At 39.1% G+C, this 23117-nt stretch overlaps 1 protein-coding gene across 3 annotated transcripts in view; it reads left to right on the top strand.

Annotated features, from left to right (window-relative positions):
* The window catches only part of ZFR (zinc finger RNA binding protein), a 56286-nt gene extending 39287 nt beyond the window's left edge, over positions 1-16999 (top strand). For 2 of the 3 annotated variants that reach the window (XM_073343678.1, XM_073343677.1), the window contains exons 12-20: positions 379-541; positions 1482-1687; positions 1972-2122; positions 3754-3895; positions 8964-9061; positions 9876-9971; positions 13480-13591; positions 13729-13826; positions 14528-16999. In XM_073343678.1, the coding sequence (XP_073199779.1) occupies positions 379-541; positions 1482-1687; positions 1972-2122; positions 3754-3895; positions 8964-9061; positions 9876-9971; positions 13480-13591; positions 13729-13826; positions 14528-14707 (1246 nt within the window). In that variant the 3' untranslated portion in view covers positions 14708-16999. Of the gene's footprint in view, positions 1-378; positions 542-1481; positions 1688-1971; positions 2123-3753; positions 3896-8963; positions 9062-9875; positions 9972-13479; positions 13592-13728; positions 13827-14527 lie in introns of those variants that run through there. The other variant, XM_073343679.1, reaches the window with a different exon arrangement.
* The last annotated feature ends 6118 nt before the right edge of the window (positions 17000-23117 follow it).

Here is a 23117-nt window from a genome sequence, read left to right as displayed (position 1 = left end):
ATATTGATGCACATAGCAAAATCCATTCCGCATGTGGGTGGGAAAAATTAGAGGGAACACTGGTTCCATCCTATTTAATTACCTGCTGATGAATGCTCATGTTGAGGACTCTAAACCCTTTTGTCTTCAGTCAGGCCATCATACAACTCTGAGCATTTGTTATTTGATCCATCTGAGGAATATGGGTCTGTTTAAAATTGTTTGTATTTAAGAGTAGGGGTTGCTTCTAGTGCTATTATCCCTTTTTACTTATCCTTTGGAGCTCCCAAGGTCATGACTACTAAAGATGAGCTAGTGAATAGTACCAAATAATTTTTTAGAACAATTGAAAATGGCTCTTTGCTATGTAAAGAACATACTTTGATTCAAACAATTCAGACGCTATGAGGAGGACATGTACTGGAGGAGGATGGAGGAGGAGCAGCATCATTGGGATGACCGTCGCCGAATACCTGATGGAGGATATCCTCATGGTCCTCCAGGACCTCTAGGCTTGCTAGGTGTCAGACCAGGAATGCCTCCTCAGCCCCAGGGACCAGCTGTAAGTTTCTTAAATTGAAAAATTTAAAAGTTGAAGTCTCTTAAATCAGGCATAGTTCTTGGGTATATTTGATCTTAGCCGTCTGTATTACTACATTAATCTGTTTCAAGTTTATTCTCTAATAAAGTGCTTGGAAATGTGAAAAAAACCACGGTGGGACTCTACAGGTATAAGGATCTGTCTGAGAGTCCTGCTGGATTAAGTGTCAATATAAGAGCACGTTAAAGGTACATGTTGAACAGCCTCATGTGCAAGTCTACCTGCATAAATTTACCATGAATTAAGTCATATGCAATATTATTTTGAAGAAACAGGAATAAATACTTTACCCAAAAAATTTTCACTGATTAATAAATATCTATTTCCCAGTTAACAGTAAGATGACAAAAAATTATATTATTAAGAAGAAAGAGGATAAAAGTTAAGGTTAGATTTTGATAAACAATGCGTTTCCTTATATGTAGAGTTGACAGAATTTTATTTTTAAGAGTAGGCAGTGGAATTCAAAAAGTTAGCTTTTTAATGGTTAAAACACAAATTGTCACATGTCCAGATATATAAAGTCAATATCCTTAAACTCTACTAAGTTCTGACGCAGACTTTTTTCTTTCTTTGCCAAGCTGCAAATTTAGAATGGATGGAGCTATTTTTTTCATCATGGGGGTGGGGGGTGTTCAGCGTTTATCTGCATTTACCAATAAAAATCAAATCCTTCCAACCTTTCTTATATTTGGTTATATGCGTGTTTACCTGTGAAGTCTTAAAGTTACTGTGTCATTAACTTTTAGGTTTTGTTACTTTTAAATTGTCAGGTTTTATATACGAATATGATGCTGTCACTTAGCACTCTTACTGGTTTTTGTTTCTAATAAAGTGTTCTTGCTAGAACTTGTATTTTAAAAATTCAAGTAAAGTTACCATAACATTTTTCTCAATGTAGCCTCTGCGTCGTCCAGACTCATCTGATGACCGTTATGTAATGACCAAACATGCAGCCATTTATCCAACTGAGGAGGAACTTCAGGCAGTCCAAAAAATAGTTTCCATCACTGAGCGTGCTCTGAAACTTGTGTCTGACAACATGACTGACAATGAAAAAACTAAGGGCAAAGAGGGAGATGATAAGAAAGATGGCAGTAAAGACAGGTATGTCTGCAGTTTTAAAAATTTTGTGCTGAGGAGGAAAAATTCATCCCATGTTTCTCCCTTTACATTTTTTTTAGTGCCTCCTCAGATTCTGTTCTCTCTAGGTTCTGACAGCATGCATCACGATGGTACTATCACATTGACATCTCCAATCATTCGGGAGGAGAACATGAGGGTTGGAGTGCTGTGTTTTACTTTACCCTTTTTTGTATCTTCAGAGTTGTTCATAAATGATTGATACGATTTGAAGCATCTCTTGTAACTATAACTTCACTTCCCCACAGAGCTTTGAAAGGAGTTTTACGGGTAGGAGTTTTGGCTAAAGGCTTGCTTCTCCGTGGAGACCGAAATGTCAACCTTGTTTTGCTGTGTGCTGAGAAGCCTTCAAAGGCATTACTCAGTCGTATTGCAGAAAGTCTTCCCAAACAACTTGCAGTAAGTTGGATTTGGATTTTTGAGAAGATGCCATACAGAACATTTTCTGGAGTCAAATGATTTGTAGAGCTGACTGTGCCCCAGTTTTACAGCAGGGGCATTAAAAAGTTGTGTAGCATTTTCCCAGTATTTGTATGTGAATTCAGTGCCCCTGAAAGGTGTCTTTCCAACCCATTGTATGGGTAAGCAAGAAGTGGGATCCATTTCACAAGAGCGGAAATGATTGTTCTGCTCCTCACAGGTGGTGCCAGTTCATAGATGTAGTAATCTCTCCTTCCCTTTTATATGTGGAGACAGGTTGGTGTAGGAATCCCCTTTTGCCCAAACAACTATCATCGGTGCCAAAGACAGAAGTTGCAAAGAGTCCTGTGGCACGTTATAGACTAACAGACATATTGGAGCATAAGTTTTCGTGGGTGAATACCCACTTTGTCGGATGCATGTAGACAAGTAATATACATACATGGTAACAATCGTAGGTGGTTTACTTGGATGGAGATTATAAATAGCAATACAGTTATCAATTACTAATGCACTCCTCACTTATTACAGATTTTTATATTGAAGTTACAGAACAAGATCTGTGTATGAAAATGATCCACAGTTCCAGAATTAAATTACTAAAGCTTAACCTATCTTGTGCATCTTTTTCCAATACCTTAAAAAAAAGACACCTACCTCATTACTCACTCTAAGATTGCACACACATACATAGCACTGAATGTGAAGTAAAACGTCTGCCATAAATCCCCAAATAATGAAAAATTCATACTTAAGACCATAGTTCTATCTCTCACCTACTCCAAAAAGTCTATGTATATTATGGAATCATAGAAGGTTTGCAACGTTCTGTTCTGATGTCACTTGACAGAGGATAATATTACAAGATAATGTGCTGACACAATGGATGAATTGAGAAATAACTAACTTTCACTGAATTTTTTTGTTTGCTTTTGTTGCTATAAGCAAAATGTGCAAACCTTGGGCCAGGTCCTTGAGACCAGCCATTGTCTTTGCAGCTTGTGGAAGAGGGGAGGACAGTGTTGACAGCTTTTCCTTGGGTCACTAGGAGCCAGTAACTCTGATCATGAGGAACGACTTAGAATAGCCTAATGGCTACTCTTTAAGTTATTGCATGGGCTGTTAACTGCCCCTGGGGGCCACTCCAGCAGCCATTAATAAAGTAAATGTAGCAGTTTACCTGCACTCAAAGGGGTTATAGCATAAGAATCACTACTTCAGCCCTGTGCCATCTAAAGATTTCTCCAAACCAGGGGAATCCTCCATTGATTAGTTAAACTAGGTTTAAGGCTGTTTATTTAACTTTAAAACTGCTGAGAATCTGACCCCTTATTTTAATATATTTTGTGTGTGAATTTTCTCAGTGTGGTGTTTTCAAAAAAAGCTTTTGGGGTAACTGCTACATGTTTTTAGTTACAGTCTCTGATAAACTGTGCGGCAGTCCATATTATTTTTTTTAACTGTATGATTAAAACCATATAATTATGTATTGAGCAGACACCATTGTTATATTGTAGTTCTGTGACTCTCTGAGAATGAATGTTTTCTCCCCCTCTGTTTTTTTTGTAAGTGCTAAAAGTGCAATTGCTTCCTATTTTTTCATTATTTAGGTAATAAGTCCTGAGAAGTATGAAATAAAGTGTGCAGTACCAGAAGCAGCGATAATTTTGAATTCATGTGTGGAACCCAAAATGCAAGTTACTATCACATTGACATCTCCAATCATTCGGGAGGAGAACATGAGGGATGGAGGTTGGAAAGTTGTTAAAGATGTTACCTCTATATTACCAGTTTTTGTACATTTATCTAGTCTGTTTAAGATGACATTAAGTCCTGGAAGGCAACATGCTGGCATAATATACGTATTTGATTGAAACCCTACTTCAACAACCAGTCTTGCTACAGAACATTTACTAAAATTAAAGGCTTATATGATGCATTTATTTAGTTCAAAAAATGATCTTTTCCCCCCTTACGTAATGTCCAGCCTCAGCTTTCTGGAAAAGTTACTAAATTGTGTGTCTTTCTCTCCTTCCTTCCCTTACAAAATTCAGTTATTTGGAAAACTAAGTGTTTTACGGCAAGTGGTTACAAGCCTGCCCTAAGAGATTTTGCAGCATATTAGAAAACTAAATCTCTATATCTTTACATTCTGGTTTTGAAACTGGATCTGTCTGGCCACCACTTAATCTTTCAAATGGCATTGCTGCATATAATATACACACGTGATTTTGATGTTCATAGTGCTTGTAGCTTTGTTGGAAGAAGATGTGAATTTTTCCAGCTGTCTGAGGTTGGTTTTTGGACTGGAGTGCTTTTGTTAAATATACAGGCTCCTGGTATTAAGATCTGAGTATTTTACCCAAATAGCGTACACAGAGTAGTACAGTAATAAGAAATGGTTTGGTCACTGAGTTAAAGTAGAAGTCGGTTGGCACTCTTAAAACCGATTTATATTTGTGAATGTGCAATCTCACTGGTGCCAGCAGTGTTGCTTTAGGGTCTGTTCTGTAACATTTTCAAAGCTCCAAAAGCTTTTTAGCCAACAAGCATGATTAATGTCTGCAATAGGTTGGTTCTATTGTTCTATGGGTCAGATAAAATTAACTTTGTTTCCTTTCATCCTGTGTTTTCGTAGTCAAAGAGATCATAACAAACCAGGGTCTGTTGTTGAATATGAACCTACAAGCAGGCAATTTGTCTGTATTAACACTTTTTTATGATGCAGGTTGGAAAAAAAAGTGTATGTGTGTATGTATATGTGTGCATGTGTATATACATATATATATATCTCTATATACATAGATATATATAGTTAATTAAAATAATAGAATTCTTTTATTTCATCGCAACAGTTTTATCTATCCTTTAAAATATTTGAGGCTTTTTTTTATGTTAGATATTTTTGAAATTAGAGAATTTATAATCAAGCTTTGTTGTCAGAGCTGCTCCCTACACCAGAAAACAAAGCTGGAGTATGTGTTCTCTGGATTGGATGACTTTTATGTTTGATCTTTAGTAGTGTGCTGTACACAATTAATGAACTGTGTGTATATCTCCAACTATACATGCTTTGTTCAAATATATTACATCATACCCAGCCATTTCTCGTCTCATTTTTGGCAATTGAAATTATGCCGGAAATGTGATACTTGGTTCACCTGGTCTGAATCATGCAAAGCATTTCACCTTGTTAACAATTGGTTTAATAATAAAAAAAAAAAAAAAAGGCAGTCACCGTTATAGGTTTGATTATAGGTGCTTTGAAATTAGATTCATTTTAACCATTATCTTTATTCCTTAATGTACTGTGGAAAACTACAATTAGTCCACACTGCAGTTCTAAACTACAGTAAATTTGGTTTGTGGCCGTTAAAATTTTATACTATAATAAAGGTTAAAAAAAATAAATCACAGGTGTTTTTCAGTTCATTGATACTTTATGCCCTCCCCCCTCCCCAAAGGAAACAAAACTATATTTTTGTCTGACCCAGACTTGAGCTAGAATTGCCATTCTGAGTTTGAGTCACCTGCTGAGTTGATGGTATTGCCTTTAGAGAAGCAAAATCAAACAAGAGGTAAACAGATTTCGCTTCAAGACACTGAGCAGTGTAAAATGGATGTGCGGAAAAGTTCACTTGTGAAACTAGAAGAAAATGCAGAATATTAAACTGCAGATAATTGCAATAAACCAGGTCTTATTACGAAGATTGCTGCTTATTTGCTGCAGAATAACAGTGTGTGTTTTTTCTCTTACTGCAGCTCCTAATGCTCTGTGTCTTAAAATGGTTTAAAGTCTTTTGCTGGCTTTGGGGGAGCTAGTTTAGGTGATAACGAAGGCTTTGCCGGAAGAAAAAGTTTGATTAAAGATGAGACTGTGACTTGCATGTGAAGTAAAATCATATTTAGTGTGTAATAATAATCCCATTAAATGACAAAAGGATAAAAAGTAAAACTATTTTACAAATAAAACTGTTAACCGCACGGCAATTGTGCTATACATTATTGTGCATTTGACAGTTATCCAGCATTTCCCTGAATTGACTTTGAATCTGATAAGTTCAAAATGCTCTAACCCTTGCTGTGGAATCTCTCTCAGCAAACAAAGTATATTATATATGTGTGTGTATGTGTGATTTTTTTTTTTAATCCTTAGCTTATCAGTCCCGGTCCAAAGCCTTCTAGCAGAGGGAGTTGAATCCTGTCAGGGGTTGCTGCCAAGACATTGGAAGGATTTTTGACCAAGGTTTTCTAAAGCTCAGTGTCACACCTGCCATACTGCACAAAGGATAGGCTTTGGTTGCATAGTCCTAGCATTTACTGTTACTTTGTGTTTTTCCTTTTTGTCTTTGTCTCTCTTCTAGAATTAAGCAGTGTTCACACTAGTTTTGAAATAGTTGACTGGGTAACACATATTTCACATAGTGGAATTTACTGAAATTGATATACCTGTTAACTTTTAATGAGGAAATAGTGTGGACACAGCATGTCTTCTAACCAAAGATTAACCCCTTATGTTTAGGTTATTTATAGAATATAGTTACATAGGGTAAGAATTTGTACTTGTTGTTATAAATTAACATAGCTTTTGTTTTAGGTTAACAGGGTGGTAGGCTAGGAGTCTAATTACTATAGTCTTTAAGGGGTTAATCCACTTGAAACGTCAAACAGGTGCAAAAATCCACAGATGACATTTTACAAGAGTTTCTCTTAATATATTTTCAGCCAAAATTTATTCTCAGTTGCAATAGATGCCTTGGCATCTTCTGACTTCCACAATAGCTTTAAGTTTCAAGGTTATTCATGCAGTCTCCATTATTAATGGCACATGGCATATTTCAGATCCATGGTTCCAGCACAAAATAAATTGTCTACTGTGCATTAAAATGTAAATATTTCATGACAGAATTATTTCCAAAGTGTTTCCATGCTAGAAACTGAGTAATTGCAGTTTCAAGTTATATAGTATATTATTATGCTGAAAGATTGCACACTGTCACCTATTTGCACATTTGTGTTATAAGAATGTAGATAATTGACTGACACACACAGGCAAGTTGACCCAATAACCCATAAGTTTGTGTTAATTTCTCAAGCTCCCCTTGTTTTTCTACAATGGGTTTTTCTCTAAATGTATTCATTGTCTCTAATACTCATGTTATGCTCCTTTCTTAGATTGCCTTACCTGACAACTTTTTTCTGTAGGTTTACTATTCTTGACTGAAATAATTTTACTTTTAATGTCTTCACTTACTCTTCGAACCCTTCATCAGTTTGAATGGGTCCTCATTCCACCTTATCAAATGCTCAGTTTTGAGTATATTTGTCAGATTGTATCTAAATTTTCCCCAACAAAAATTCTTAATGTGGAATCATTGTAGCTTCTTATTTCACCTGGTGCAGAGCAAAATAAATTTTCCAATGAAAAGGAGATCAAATCCAAACAGTATTCTAGATTAACTCTCCAATATAATTACTAAAAATTTAAAGTATCCTTTTTGATTTGTATGCTTTTTAACTGTGGGTGCATCCTAAAAGCCTATTGGCTTGTTTCCTTCATTTATACATTGGCAGCTGCCTTGAAGTTTTCCCTTTAAATCTTTTTCAAGTCAGTATGCTTCATGAGTGTTATAGTGAACGTCATCACTTTTTTTGTTTGGTGCTCTAACTTGCTCATGTCATGTTTTCCAACACCAGACTGTTTTTGGTATGTTGCCACTCTTCTGAATGAGCCAGATGGAGTGTTGTTTAATTAGTCGTCCTCTGCTATATCACATATTTTGTTACTCATCGCGAAGGCCATTTTCATATATAATAAGCTAAAGACGTTATAAAACTAATCATTGAGTTACACCATTGGTGCACCATTAGCCAGCTAGAAGCTACCTTTCGGAATCACTCGGTGTTGCCTATTTTGTTGAGACAACCAATTTGAAAAGCTTATTGTACCTTTTGGTCTCTCATTAGGTAGTCACGTTCAACGTAACTTGGTCAAAACCCTGTTTCTTGAACACTTAAATGCACAAGATCTATTGTTTCTTTTATCTTCCAAATAATCTGATTCTGCTTCTACTTCTTCTCTTCTCTCTTTTTTTCTCCTTCATAGACTTAACCAAGATATGCCTTTTTCAGCTGTTCGTTAATATTTCTTAAATGAAATTGGACTGTGTGCACACGCACACCATGGAGATGCAGAAGCTATAGAAATTAGAGAAATTATAGTAGAAAGTAATTCAACTGATTGGAATTGTAGAGAGTATTTCACGTTCTTTCCGTCACATTAAAGCAAAATAATTTGCACTATAATTTAAATTTTAATGATATCATCACCAGATTCTTTGAGCTTCCAGAGCTTATTTGTTATACTTGCCCCTCTTTATTAGGAGTAGGTCCAGAGTAACATGAGATCATTTAAGTTCAGCAAACTCAGTTTGTTGTGAATTCTACTCCATTAAAGTGGATTTTTGTGTTCCTTCTGTCTGTGTTCTCTGTGCTGGTGCACTGTGTCCAACCATCCTTCCTTCAATATTTAATTTTAGGGGAAATCTATTTTTACAGAGTTAGCTTGTATGAGTAACTGCAAACTACTGCATAATCTGCAGTACGCTGAAAAATTAGATTGAGGGCTAAATTGTATTATGCTCTTGATCTTTATTCTGGGTTATATTCTAACCCCAATTAAAGGGATTTTATTGATATGTTGGATGGGGTTTAAACTCTAAATGGCACGTGTGACATTGAAGCTACTTTAAGGAAGTGTCTTGCTCACCTGGTCAAACACCCATTCCTCACTGCATTTTGCCAATTCAATCCATTTTAGATGTAACCTCGGGTATGGTGAAAGACCCACCGGACGTCTTGGACAGGCAAAAATGCCTTGACGCTCTGGCTGCTCTACGCCACGCTAAGTGGTTCCAGGTTCGGAACATCATTTTACTTTCTTCTTGTAGCCTTATGAGAGATTAGTTCAGTTGCAATATAAATGTTTAATTGTGAAAACACTCAAGGTTGCCCATGGTAATAATACTTTAAATTAAATGAACAGAAAAATGTTATCATAGAAAGCTCCGTATGGAAGAACTGCTTTATGCAGTTGTTGCTGATCTGACATAAACTTTTTTTCTGGTCATTGAGAAGGCGATGTTGAAAGCTTGACTCGCTTTGGGTGATCATATGCTGTCTGTATTTGTAATATATTCCATAAGGCTGCAGAGTAACTTTGCTTTAAATAATGGAATATGTGTTTAAAGCTTTGTGTTTAGATTTAAGACTTTTTTTCCTATTTCTTGAAGTGCATTAAGTGTAGGGAATGAAAGGTGAGAAATAACTGTTTGGTTTAGTGACTTTGCACTCTGGCAAAGGCACAACAAAGAAACCAAACAGATTCCTTTGACCTTTCAGTCTCTATACATACTTTTTAGATCTTTATTCTTTTATTTCTAATATAGAAAGATATATGTATTGTTACCGATGAAAATAGGTCAAAGTGTACAGGGGATCAAGAAATATTAATCTTGTATAACCTGTGCACTTTGACTTCTACCACCTTAAGTTTACTAACCCTGGCACAAAATACTGCTGTAAATGGCAGCTCATGAACACAATTTTAGAGTGACTTGTTTCTATTCTATATCTGAGCTTCCATTGAACAGTGGTGTTTTAGCTTTTCAACCTGTGGCCTGTTTTCTGTAGGTGCTGGGATTAATTAACTTGATTTTGTATTGCTCTCAAGGCTAGAGCTAATGGTCTGCAGTCCTGTGTGATTATCATACGTATTCTTCGTGACCTCTGTCAGAGAGTTCCAACTTGGTCTGACTTCCCAAGCTGGGTGAGTAATCCTCTTTTGCATGCCCTTTAAGGCAGCAGCATGTTGCTACAAGTAGAGTGTCAGAAAATGCTGGTGCCACTCTTTTTTTTTTTTTTTAAATAAAGTCATATACCAAGAATCAGTTTTTTGGTTTTTTCCCTCAGCGGACACTTTCTTTTAAATCTTTAAAAAGAACCCAGACTTCTAGTATCCTGTGATTTCTGAAGTTAGATCTTTTCCAAAGAATTTATTTTCTCCTACAGAACAAAAATACCACTAAATAATTCAGTACTACTTTTTTCTCCTCTTCTAAGAGTTTGTATAGAAGTTAGGAATGATTATTTTTCATCTCTGTTTACTTTGAATTGCTTGGCCTTTCCTGAGACTTGTTTGAAATAATTTGTCAAATGTATCTGGATAACCATTGCAGAATAAACTTTATGTAAAAGTTACTTGCTAAAGACCCCTTCTGTTACCACTCTCCTTAAAATCTGTGGCTGCTGCCAGATATGGTACCAGAGTACTGATATATGATGATCCATCTTTGACCTGGAGAGTGTTGGAAATTGTCCAAACCACTTCATTGCTAGTTTGTTTGGACAAGAAGTGAGTTCTAAGATAGAAGGAGGGCTATGAAAGAATTTACCAAATCACTTCTGCTTAACTGAAAAAAGTGTATAAGAGTTAAATGTTTTAATTAAGGCTTATTTGGCTTTAAAGTAATATTTGAGCAAACTAAACATAGCATCTCTTGAAAAAGCCAGCACACAAAGCGTAGCTCAAAAGGAGAGGGCAAAGATGCCCTCCTTGAACCATCAGGATTCCAGGCTGCTGAGGGGCTGATACAGTCCCTAGTAGAAGCTGAGAGCCTTGGAGGCTGCTCTGACTTAAGACTGTTTTCTTTGGGCTGCCCTCTGGGCTGCAGTGTCACCATAGTGATGGATACTATGACTGTGCCCCCGAAACACACCCCTTAAACTGGAACTTCTGTGTGCCATTTGTGTTGGCCCTATGCACCTGCTGCATCTGTGTGGGATATAGGAGCCCGAGCAGGCTTAGAATCAGCTTCATAGTTTCTTTAATCCTCAATATAAAGTTACACATTTCTGCAGAAAGAAAAGGTATTTAGAGTTTCATTATTTATGGTTCGAACTCCCTCTTTTAGGAAAATAAAAGTGAGGCTTTAACTATATTTAAAACAGAGTGGAGAGCCAGAGGGAGGAGGAAGTTTACTACTACACTCTTCATTAATACACACTTCCTAGTGACCCCAAGGAATTTAGGTGTAAGTTCTCTTTCTACAGAACAAGTTATATATAATGCATTGCATACAGGAAAAAAATACTACATCAAAACAACATTTTAGGTTGCAAAAAATCAAGCATTCAAAAATTAGGAAATGCCAGTATTTAGGTTACTTATGCATTGCAAATTCTACCCCATTGTTCATATGCATTATGATGCATTATTTATTGAGTGATTATACACTGTTTTTTTCCCACGTGATCCCTACCTGATTTGGTTCATAGGATGGACAGTGCTCAGAGAATGAGGCAGCTGTTTGATATTTTTGTACTCCCCATTCAGTTAGTGGCCCTCCCTCCCTTATTTACCAGATACCATCCAAAGCCTCCAAAGAATACAGAATTATTTATTTCCTCTTAGTCTTTTCTAGGGCACTCATCACCTGAGTATGTGAGTGCCTCACAAACATTAATGAATTTTTCTATACTGCAAGATGGGAAGCATCCATTTTACAGATAGGGAAACTGAGACACAAAGATTTGCCTGAGGCCACATAGTGAATCAGTGGCAAACCTAGGATTAGAACACACACTCCTGATTCCCACCCTATCCTCATTATTTCAGACCACACTGTCTTATTTCTCTATAGCTGCTGAATAGTCACAGCGCCCATTGACTTCTGGTGTAGCTGTGAGTGCTCCGCATAGCTGCATATCAAGTCCCGGGTATCTCAAGTTGAGCAGAGCAGGAATGAGGAATACACAATTCGTAGCAAAATGTTGGTTTAAGTAATTTGTACAGCATTATATTGAAAGACTGTAATAGAAGCAGGAATAGAATTGAATTCACCTGCCTCAACCTCAAGATCATCCTTTCTCTTCTTGCAGTCCCCTTCACACTATCCAGCTGCTAGAGCAAATGAAGCAGGAATCTTACAGACTAATTCATTACTTGACTGTGATTCATTCCCTGCTTGCTGTGCATCTTGTGCACTGAACGAAGCAGGGATTCTCTAAAAAAGTCTTTAATTACCTGATCACATACTATCAGAATGAATGTAAACAAAGTGGCAGAATTATGGCTGCACAGGCAACCCAAATGCCTTATTTTCTAATAATAAAAAAGGAGGACTTGTGGCACCTTAGAGACTAACAAATTTATTTGAGCATAAGCTTTCGTGAGCTACAGCTCACTTCATCAGACATCCGATGATCTCACAAAAGCTTATGCTCAAATAAATTTGTTAGTCTCTAAGGTGCCACAAGTCCTCCTTTTTCTTTTTCCGGATACAGACTAACACGACTGCTACTCTGAAACTTATTTTTTAATGCTCAACTTAGTAACATTAATAATAATAATCTTTTAATGGGTTTCTTTTTATGCATGGGGGGGTTTGTTATGGGATTTCCAAATCTTTTAAAAGAAAAATGGAAAATTATTTTATGTGTAGCTGTATCATCCCCAATATCATACGTCACCTGGTGTAGGGTTTGAACGCTGAACCTTCAGTTTTCGCACAGCTTGAGCCACAGGACTAACTATTTGAGCTTAGGAAATTCTCCCTCAGGATGGAAGGGGTTGATCAAAGGAAGTCTGGCCCAGTGCGCGCACACTTGTTCTCTCTCTTCTCTCACCCTCCCATCTCAGTACGGGAAGGGGAGGAGGAGCCAGGCCCAGATTGTGCTCTCTTCACCCCCATACCGTTCCCCACCCAGTCTCCCTGAAGAATGTTATCACTCCTGGGATTCCCAGTGCAGTCTATATTACTGGTGCTGCTTTGGCAGTGATGTGGGCCAGACTTGGATTAGAATGTTCATGTTCAGGGGACTGTTTTGGCATGTTGCCAACAGACATGACAAGGGAAATTTGTGATCCCCCCCCCCCCCCCCCCATTTATACCTCAGCTCAGCCTGAACAGAATTGCATGGGTCAAAGAAAATGTACTTTTCTAACCGTAGGATGTTCTCCCTGCTGAATTTCAAAGGCCTACTGCAAACAATGGAAGTGTTATGACCTTTTTGGAGGTGCTCTAAGAATCTTTTAATGGGAAGTGCTAGACTACCTAAATATAGGGGTGGTTACTCTTAGGCTAATGTTGTATCACTATTCAGCTGTCTAAAAGTCTGGTAGTCTAACTTTTCCTTACTTTGCAACTGGACACAATATTATTTGTGTAATTTCTTATTAAGCTGTGTATACCAGAAGATCTGAGTTGAATTGTAGTGATGGTTTCTCTTTTTAAAGCAGCCTAGTAAAATAGTCTCTTTTTCTATTCTTGATTTAGGCTATGGAGTTACTAGTAGAGAAAGCGATCAGCAGTGCTTCTGGACCACAAAGCCCTGGGGATGCGCTGAGGAGAGTTTTTGAGTGTATATCTTCAGGAATAATCCTTAAAGGCAGGTTGCACTTTTTTGATACAAATTTTAGATTTTGTCAAGGGTATTTATAAGCTCAGCTAAAATGTATATTATAGTTACTATATATAATCAGTATATGTGGACTCTAGTATTGGTAACTAGCCGTATTGTTATAGGTGGTCCTGGCCTTTTGGATCCTTGTGAAAAAGATCCTTATGATACACTTGCTTTAATGACAGACCAGCAACGAGAGGATATTACTTCAAGTGCACAGGTAATGAAAATTATAATAAAATAGCCAAGTTTGGTGGCGGTATGCTGAAATATTGAAGATCTTTCCCCTTCAGTAGTAAAACTTGTGGGGGGAAATTGAGTCATGTAACACAAGTTTGAGTAAATGCACAGATACATGCTCACTTTAAGGGCTGAGTACTCAGGTGTTCTCACATACTGCTCAGTGCACTTATTAGAAACAGGCAGTAAACATGCCTTACTGTTCCCTGATCTTGAGGGCACTTACGCTGGGGATCAAACTAGCTCCTAAATTAGGATAGTCTTTATGGTGGCTTTATGCCCGACAGGGATTCCTTTGTGGGGGACGTATTCCAACTGTACCTTTGGTGCAGCTTTAAGTCAGCTTTATGGCACAAAGGGTACTTTGTCATAAACTAAGATGTGGATTTAAGATTAGCTGTTGCTGCTGCCCAGATTAGGAAAAGGGTTACTGCAGTTCCATCCTTTTGTACTTGCAAGTATGTTCATGGTTGTCTATCTTATCAGTCTAAATGACTGTACCTTTTTAAACTTAAAACTACATTGGATTGAAAAGGATTACTGTAGATAAATTTGCATAAGCTTTTTTTTTTCATGTGGTTTATGAAGAAATGTTAACTGCCTCCACTGTCCTATTTAGGTTTAACATTTGTTTGATAAAAGGTTTTTGTTTTGTTTTCCCCCTCCCCCCTCTGTTACCAGTTTGCACTGAGACTCCTTGCATTCCGTCAAATACACAAAGTTCTAGGAATGGATCCATTGCCACAGATGAACCAACGTTTCAACATTCATAACAATCGTAAAAGGAGAAGAGACAGTGATGGGGTCGATGGGTTTGAAGCAGAGGGGAAAAAAGACAAAAAAGATTATGATAACTTTTAAAAATGTCTGTCATCAGTGTTAATTAAGACAGAAGGTGATAATAGGAGTCCATTTGTTGCCTGACTCTTTTTTATTCATAATAATGTCTGTTTTAAAACATCCAAAATTTTGCAGAAAGAGGACTTAACCCTGCTGTAAAGTTCTAAACCTTTAATGGATGTGCAGTATCAGACAAATTATGGATGTAAAGATACCACAAATGGAAATTGTGCTCTGATTTAAAAAAAATATTAGCTTAATTTTTTCCCCCATTTTTTTTATTTAGACGTAGGTTGCTAACTGAAGTAACTTCCCTATTTTTTTGTCCTTTTTATTAACTAGTCATTAGTGCATTGTCTTAGATCCTGACTGTATTTAATGCAGCATTTGTGCTTCAGTAGCTATGAATATTTTGATATTTTATTTAGAAGTTTTGTTTGCCTTTGACACTAGCTGTATAAGTTACTCTGTGTTATAGATGGTATATAGTTTCCCTCCCACTTAATATTTTACAGCAGAACTTTTTTTTGTAAAGTGAGACTGCAGGATTTTGGGTTTTTTTCTAAATGTGAAGGGTTACAACACATAATTATCCTGCCATTTGAGTGCTCAGAATTAAATGTTTCTGCCAATCTTGTGGCATTTTGTCTCTTTAGTGTGATATAACGGTGTAATTAAAACAGATTTGTGTTAATCTAATCAAGTTTGCTGTTAGTTGTGCATTAGCAGTATAAAAGCTAATATATACAGTATGGTCTTGCAACAGTTTTAAAGCAGCTGCATAATTGATCAAAAATGCATGACATTTTTGTTTTTAATAGAAGGGCTTTTAAAACTATCATTTTAGGTTTAATGCATAGGTCTTTGTATGATTGACTTTGTGACATAGCAAGGCCAAAAAAATAACTTTCTGATTTTTTTTTTTCTTAAGATGCTAGTAAAAGAGGGCATTTTCCAATTTGGACAAAGTTGGCAGTTGTTTTCAAACAGCTTTGTCAGTGTGATACCAATGCCATTTCATTAGCCCTTAAAATAGATGTTTGCCATATCAGTGCCTGTGAGGTAACTCCTAGTAGCTATTCCTGCATAGCTATTTTTCTGTGATTTTTTCAGTAACTTGAAAACTAAAACTAAAGTGGATAAAGTATTGCTGACAAAGTGAAGGTTATCCAAAGAAAAAACCCAGAAAATTATTTGGTGTGGCCATAGTGTATGCTTATGTCTTCTTCAAAAAGCTAAATATTATAGCAATGGTGTAAGTAATATTACATCATACTGTTGATGTATGCTCCAGTACACAGGTGTGATTTGTTGTCACAGCACTACAGTGGGATACGCAACAGTGGAATACGCAAATAAAAACTAAAGTTTATTAAATGACTTTAACCTTCATTATACACTGGAAACTGAAGTGTCACTCTTTCTGTTTGGTGTGCACTATGCTTAGCTGATGACCTGAAAAAATACATGGGTTTAATATTGACTATGATAACATTCCTATAACTATTTTACAAATGACTGTAGGAAAATGTCGGATATTGCAAAGAACACTGGGTTTCTTGATTTAAAATTACTTAAGTCTTTTGTTCCAATTCATCAAGTCAAACTTGTATTTGACCTTTTAAGAGATTAATTATTTTGCTTGTCCTTCAGAATATACTAGAGAAATTCCAAAAACATTTTAACACAATGGGCCTGTGGAATCTAAATACAATATTAATATAGGAGAGGGATCTTGTGTAAGTTTAAATATGCAGTATTCTGTGAGCATCAAACACTGCAACTTAAAAAAAATTAATACAAAGATATTAGTGGTCAGCAAACAAAATAATGGAAAGCTTTCCCAGTACAGAAAAAGATTCCTTAAAAATAATTTCATATGGGAAATAGAGTAATTAGCATGTGCTCAAAAATTATTTTTAACAAAAGGGGATTGCACTAATTTCCTTTGTGCTACCTTGGCACTCAGTTCAGCAGTATGCAGTTGCCCAAGATCCTTTGCCTTTAAAAAGGAAGAAGTTTTTCTGCCATCGTGTCCAATCAGTTATTGCCGTTTATTTTGGAAGTTGCTTCATGTCTTATATTTCAGTTGCTGTTCATCTGGCTATTTTAACTCCCTACCAAAGTTTCCTACCCAAAATGAGAGATGCTGTCAGTTCAGTCATGTGACCCTGTTCTTTAAGATGAAACGGTCAAAGATAAGTTTGGGATTTCCTGCATTTTTGTTTCACTGACTTATACCTCTTAACCAGTTTCTCGATGTTTGAAATATTGTATACTTGAAGTGATTCCCCATTAAACATGAAACTGTGACCATGATTTTTGATCTTTGTAGTAAAGAGTGGATTTGCAGTTTTTTCCTGTCCATTATCTATCAATTATTTTAACTTGACAAAAATTACTGACTTGTGCAGAATTAAGAGAGAAAAATCAGACAATTTGAATTTTTTATTTTTAAACAAGCTTGCAGACTACTTTTTCATTAAACTGTTTAATCTACTAAATCTTTTTTATATGCATGCATTTACAAAAAACACCTAAAACTGGTTTGAAAACGCAAATATATAAACACAGCATTTGACTATCCAGTGTAGTAATCATTGTTAAACTGAATAATATCGATAATATAGTGCATAACTACTTAGCAATATTTACCTTCTTTGAGTAGTGTCCCTATAGGTGCTTCACTTCAAGGGTGCATGCACCCTTCCACCTTTGATTATTCTGATCTATTTCAGCATCCCTGGGTTTTAAGAGGTATTTTTCTGGCTAGGAGGCTATCTCAGTAAGTGTTGGGCATCCTTTGTGCTCCTTTGTTTGGGAGATACCCACATCCCCAGTAAGTGCAAGGTTTGCTCATCTTTCAAGGCCAGATCTTAAAAGAACAGAAAGATCAAATTTAGACTTTCAGTGGTGGAGTAAGCATTAAGATCAGCTTCTGACCCATGTACCAAGGACCTCCCTGTACACAGAGCTTCCAGTACCACTAGTGCTTCATGTCTCTCAAGACCACGCTCACTGAGCATCTCTGGAGATTCAAGTGTGAAAGTGTTATCCTCAACCTCTGGGCATCTGTCACTGAAAGCATCAGGAGAGAGACCTTCTGTGATAGTACCTAGGGAGCTGTATTATCGAAGCCTTTGACCACCAATAAAAAGAGTAGGAGCACCTGTTCTTCTATGAAATGTTGATCACCATCTGCAAGAAAGTCCTAGAGACCTCAGGTCCCAAAGAGAGTTCTTGTGAGGCTTTGAATGGCTCTGCTACAGTGAAGGTTTCTAAAGCATATTCTAATATACCTTGCAATGGGATTCAGTACTGAGGACCTCTTTAACTGAACCTAGGCTAATAGAGATTCTATCTCTAAGAGGTCTGTGTCATCAGACTCCATTATCCTTTCGGTACCTGTACTATCATCATGTACTGCATCGGTACCAATGGAATTTGACCCTGATCTTTCTCATATCAGGGTTCTCTGTACAATCAATACCGAAACTGGCCTCCAAAGGAAATCATCAAATTCCCACCAATATACCATCGGTATTGCAGGAGTTTAGATATTCTAAAGACCACCTGGTCTCCACTGAGCCAAAATCTGTTACTGGTACCGTCACCTTGTGGTACTGCAATCTGCTAGGTCACCAGCTCCACATTTGTCACTGAGGCAATCTTATAGGCTTCAACCATAGAGGGCAAATAGTTATCGCCTCCCCTGGGATATGTTGAGGAGAGCTCCTCTGACTCACAGATTTTAGTATAGGGTTCTACTGTATATTCTAGGCGGCATAATTAACCCACATGTACTGATACTATGGAGGATACCAGACCTCAGCATCCACCCCCTTGGTATGATCAGTAGAGGCTGCTCCTACAATGCCCTAGTGGCCTTGCTGGGATCCTTGGCCCATTTACCAGCAACAATTCAGGTCAGCATCTACCCACTTGGAGCATAGATAGGGGCATTCTTCTCAACTTCCTCTTCCATCTTTCCAATCAGAGGAGGAGACTTTTGAGGTGCAGGAGGCAAGGGCTGACAGAGGTGACACTAATATTTCACCACCACCTGATGAAGCTGTCATGCCTTAAACCTACTTCCATGGCAGATCAACTTCATGACGTTTCAAGAGCTGATGAAATATACTACCTCTATGCTTCAAATTCCATTACAGGAAGTCCAGGATTCCCACCACAAACTCCTGGACATTTTACATGCCTCAGCTTCTGTGCAGATAGCCATCCCTGTCAATGAAGCTTTGCTGGAGCCTGCTATAAACCATCTGACCGGCTCCAGCAACTTGCAAGCATGCAGATAAAAAGTACTATGTCCCAGCCAGGGGTTCTTATTTTCTTATGCTATACTGAACTCTTTGGTAGTAGAGGCTGTCAATAAATGTGGTAGACAACACAATTTTAAGTCTAACCCTTACTCCAAAGACCAAAAGAAACTTGATCTCTTTGATCATAAGTTCTACTCCTCAGCCACACTACAGTTTTTTGAATGATGAATCACCAGGTGCTTATGTCAAAATGATTATTTAAACTACAAGAAATTTTAATTCTTGTAATGAGCACCTTCAGAGAAGCATGGGAGCAATTCAAGGCTATCCTACAGGAAGGTCAGCTTTTGGCAAAAAGATTACAGGTCTCCTTAGATGCTGTCAGTACTGCAGCACAATCCATATCCACTGTAATTGTGATGCAACAAGCATCTTGGCTGCAGTTTTCTGATTTCCCTAGGGAGGTACAAAGTACTGTTGACAACCTTCCTTTTGATGGGAACAAACTGTTTGCTCAGTCTACTGATGACTCACTTCACACTCTCTAAAGACTTGAGGACCATGCACAAATACCTTGGAATCTATACACCTCTGAACACAAGAAGGTTTAGCAGATCTGACTGCACAAAGGTTCTGTCCAGCTCATTTTTTTAACTTCTGTAGGCCACCTGAGCCACCAACCAATAAAGAAGCTGCCAGCTTCTGTCACAGCTACTTTTTCTCAGTCATCAGTGTCTTCCAAGCACCAGTGTTGATGGTTTGATCAGAGTCTCACCTATCCAATCGACAGGGACTTACTGCTACACTGTCCTACCTCCCATTCCTCTTTTGGATACTCTCTCCCAATTTCAAGCTGCATTGGAGAGCATAATATTGGACAAATGGGTGTTGGAAGCTATAACATCTGGTTGTTCTTTGTGCTTGCTCATGTCCATTCCACATTAGGTGTGTGCGCACCGCTGCTGGAGATTTTCCCCTCAGTGGTGTGTCGGGTCAGCTCTAGCACCCTCTGGTGCTGCATGCTTATGCACTGGTATAAGGGGCACAGCCGGCTCCTCACCCTCTCAGTTCCTTCTTTGCCACCCGTGACAGTTGCTGGAACATCATCTTGTGCTTTGGCCAGGCATTTTTCAGTGGTTTTCTTCTCTGTTAGTTTTAGTCTTAGTATAGTTGTGTAAATATTGTAAATAGTATTAGTGTAGATAGTCCCCCTACTTCATTGTAGAGGGGTCACGTATCCCCTGGGCTTCAAACCTTGTGCCTCCTGTGGGCAAGCCTGTGCCTGTGGAGAAACCAACAGCCCAGTTTTCTGAAGTGTCTGGGAGAGTGTCACGTCAGATGGCGCTTGTCAGATTTGTTGGAACTTTAAGCCTGGTATGAAGAAAGACACAGGCTAGACAGAGGGCTATCCTAATGGAAGCCGCTCTTAGACCGACATCGGAGCCAAGCCACCTGGATTCAGCACCAAAAACTTCCGCATCAGTGCAAAGCGCCCATCCCGGCACTGTGCGTTTCCCGGTACCATTCTCTATCTCTGGTGCCAGAAGAAACGTAAAAAGCAGCATGTTGCTCTCTCCAGTGCCAAAGAAAGGCAAGCAAGGGGAAAGCAGTGGAGTGTGACCCACGTTGGGCCACTCTACCCCCAGTCCCTTGGCAGCACCATAGAGTTAATCAAGAGAGATGTTGAGTCCTGTGTGGGACCCTCTGTCGATGCCAGGAAGTAATCGCTGCACCAACAGAATCATGGTACCTTCTATCCTGGAGGTCTTTGTTGTGGCCAGGGACTTACCACTCCCAGTACCACCGACTCTGATTGGACAACTGCCGGCTCCAGTGAGCATGAGCAGGAGAGAGCATGGTGCTCCAAGTTCCTTCCCGGCACTGGGTCCCTCTGTATCCTCCAGGGGCAAGCCAACCCTACTTTCTTTTACAAGGTCATCTCTGGCACCAATCCCCATACTCTTGGTGCCAAACGGCAGAAGTACACAGTACTCCCACTTGGAAGAGGGCTGAAAAGAAATACTGTGTACCAGCCAAAGGGTATGAGTACCTGTACTTGCACCCTCTTGGGTCCCTAGTTGTTGTTGCAGCCAATGAGAGGGATAGACAGGGTCAACCAAGTGCTACCCCCAAACAAAACAATGCAAAGAAACTGGATCTGTTTGGGAGAAAAATTTATTTGACAGGTGGTCTACAGCTGCATATCTCAAACCAGCAATCCCTTCTGCGGAGAGATATTTTAGACTGTCTTCCTGCTGGGGTTGTATAGGTACTCCAGAGGACCCAAGCAGGCCTTTTGAAGGTGCGCCCAAGGGCACCATACCAGTTCCCACTTCGGATCCTGATACACATACCCCCATTGGTTTTGGACCAACTTTCCCACTTCAGCTCGGCATGGTTTCTGCTAGGTACTAAATACACTGGTGGATGACTATATCCTTCAGTTTTCATCCATCCCCCTCCCACACACCCCCTATCCACATCCCTCTTCAGAGGCTGTTCTCACAAGCAACTCCTAAGGCAGGAGGTTCAAACTCTCCTATGGTGTGGGGGAGCCTGTGGAAGAGGTGCCTCAAAGCTTGAGAGAGTAGGGGTTTTATTCCCTGTATTTCCTAATGTCAAAAGCCAACGGGGGGGTCTTTGCCCCATCCTGGACCTGCACTGTCTCAACAGTTACCTCAAGAAATAGATTTCACAGTTTCCCTGATCTCCATTATTCCCTCCCTGGATCTACGGGATTGGTACGCCACTTCTGACTTGAAGGATGCTTATTTTCACATTTCCATCTTTCGAAGCCGCAGAAGATTCCCTTTGTTCCCCACAAGCCGTGAGTGTTCCTGGTGTCGGATGCTTCAGACCTAGGCTGGGGAGCCAACCTCGATTGCTTCAGAACACAGGGCCTGCAGTCCCAGGAAGAGCTCTCCCTCCACATAAACATCAGGGAGCTCAGGAGTGGTCCACTTAGCTTGCCAAGTGTTTCTCCCCAAGATCACAGGCAAAGTAGTATGAGTACTGATGGACAACACCACTGCCATGTGTTAATCAACAATCAGGGAGGAGCACACTTCTCCATCCTGTGTCAGGATATCAGGGTTGGAAGGGACCTCAGGAGGTCATCTAGTCCAACCCCCTGCTCAAATGAAGAACTCCATCCACCACAAGGCTTCCCATCTTCCAGGAACCTGGAACACTCTGGCAGATCACCTCAGCAGATCTTTCTCCTCTCACCACGAGTGGTCCCTTCACCCAGAGGTCACCAGTTTCATTTTCCAAAGATGGTGGGGGAGGGTCTCTCTTTGCCACCAAGCATAACAGGAAATGCTATCAGTTTTGCTCACTGCACAGGAACAGCCTAGGCTCCCTTTCACTTGCCTGCTTTTTATGGACAAAGCTCCTATTCTGTGCACTTCCTCCAATACCTTTGGTTTACAAGGCCCTTCTGAAAATCAAGCAGGACAATGCAAGAGTTATTCTTATAGCCTCAGTGTGGCTGCACCCGCTCTGGTTTGGCACCCTGTTAGACTTATCAGTATCACTCCTGCTCCTATTCCCACTCTGCCTGCTCCTGATCTCACAAGACCACAGTAATTTACTCCACCCGAATCTCAGGACCTTTTACCTGACTGCATGGAAACTCCCTGGCTGAACCCAGCGGAGTAAACCTATTAGGGAACAAATCCACCAGACTTTTCTGGGAAGTAGGAAGCCATCTACAAGGGCTACCTACCTTGCGAAGTGAAAGCATTGCTCGATATGGTCATCCCCGCAAGGACTCTCTCCAACTCCGGTCTTCCCTTCAATCTGTTCTGGATTACCTGCTCCACCTAAAACAGCAATGCTTGGCCACTGCATCTCTGAGGGTGCACCTAGCAGCAGTTTCAACCTTCCACCCACCTGTGGGTGATAGGTCAGTTTTCTCATGACCTGAGAATCTGCTTTCTTAAAGGGTCAGAGGCTTTACTCATTGGATGTTAAGTGTGCCCTCACATTCTACATCGAGAGAACTAAACCGTTCCGTAGATCTATGCAACTCTTTATGGCAATAGCAGTGAGATGAAAGGCCTCCCCGTTTCAGCCCAGGGAATCTCATCCTGGATAACCCCTTGCATTTGGGCATCCTACAAACAGGTGAACGTTCCACCTCCAGCCATCTT

Source organism: Lepidochelys kempii, chromosome 5 (genome assembly GCF_965140265.1).
Source record: "Lepidochelys kempii isolate rLepKem1 chromosome 5, rLepKem1.hap2, whole genome shotgun sequence".
In the NCBI taxonomy this organism is placed as follows: domain Eukaryota; kingdom Metazoa; phylum Chordata; order Testudines; family Cheloniidae; genus Lepidochelys; species Lepidochelys kempii.
This window is presented reverse-complemented; position numbering and strand designations above follow the sequence as displayed.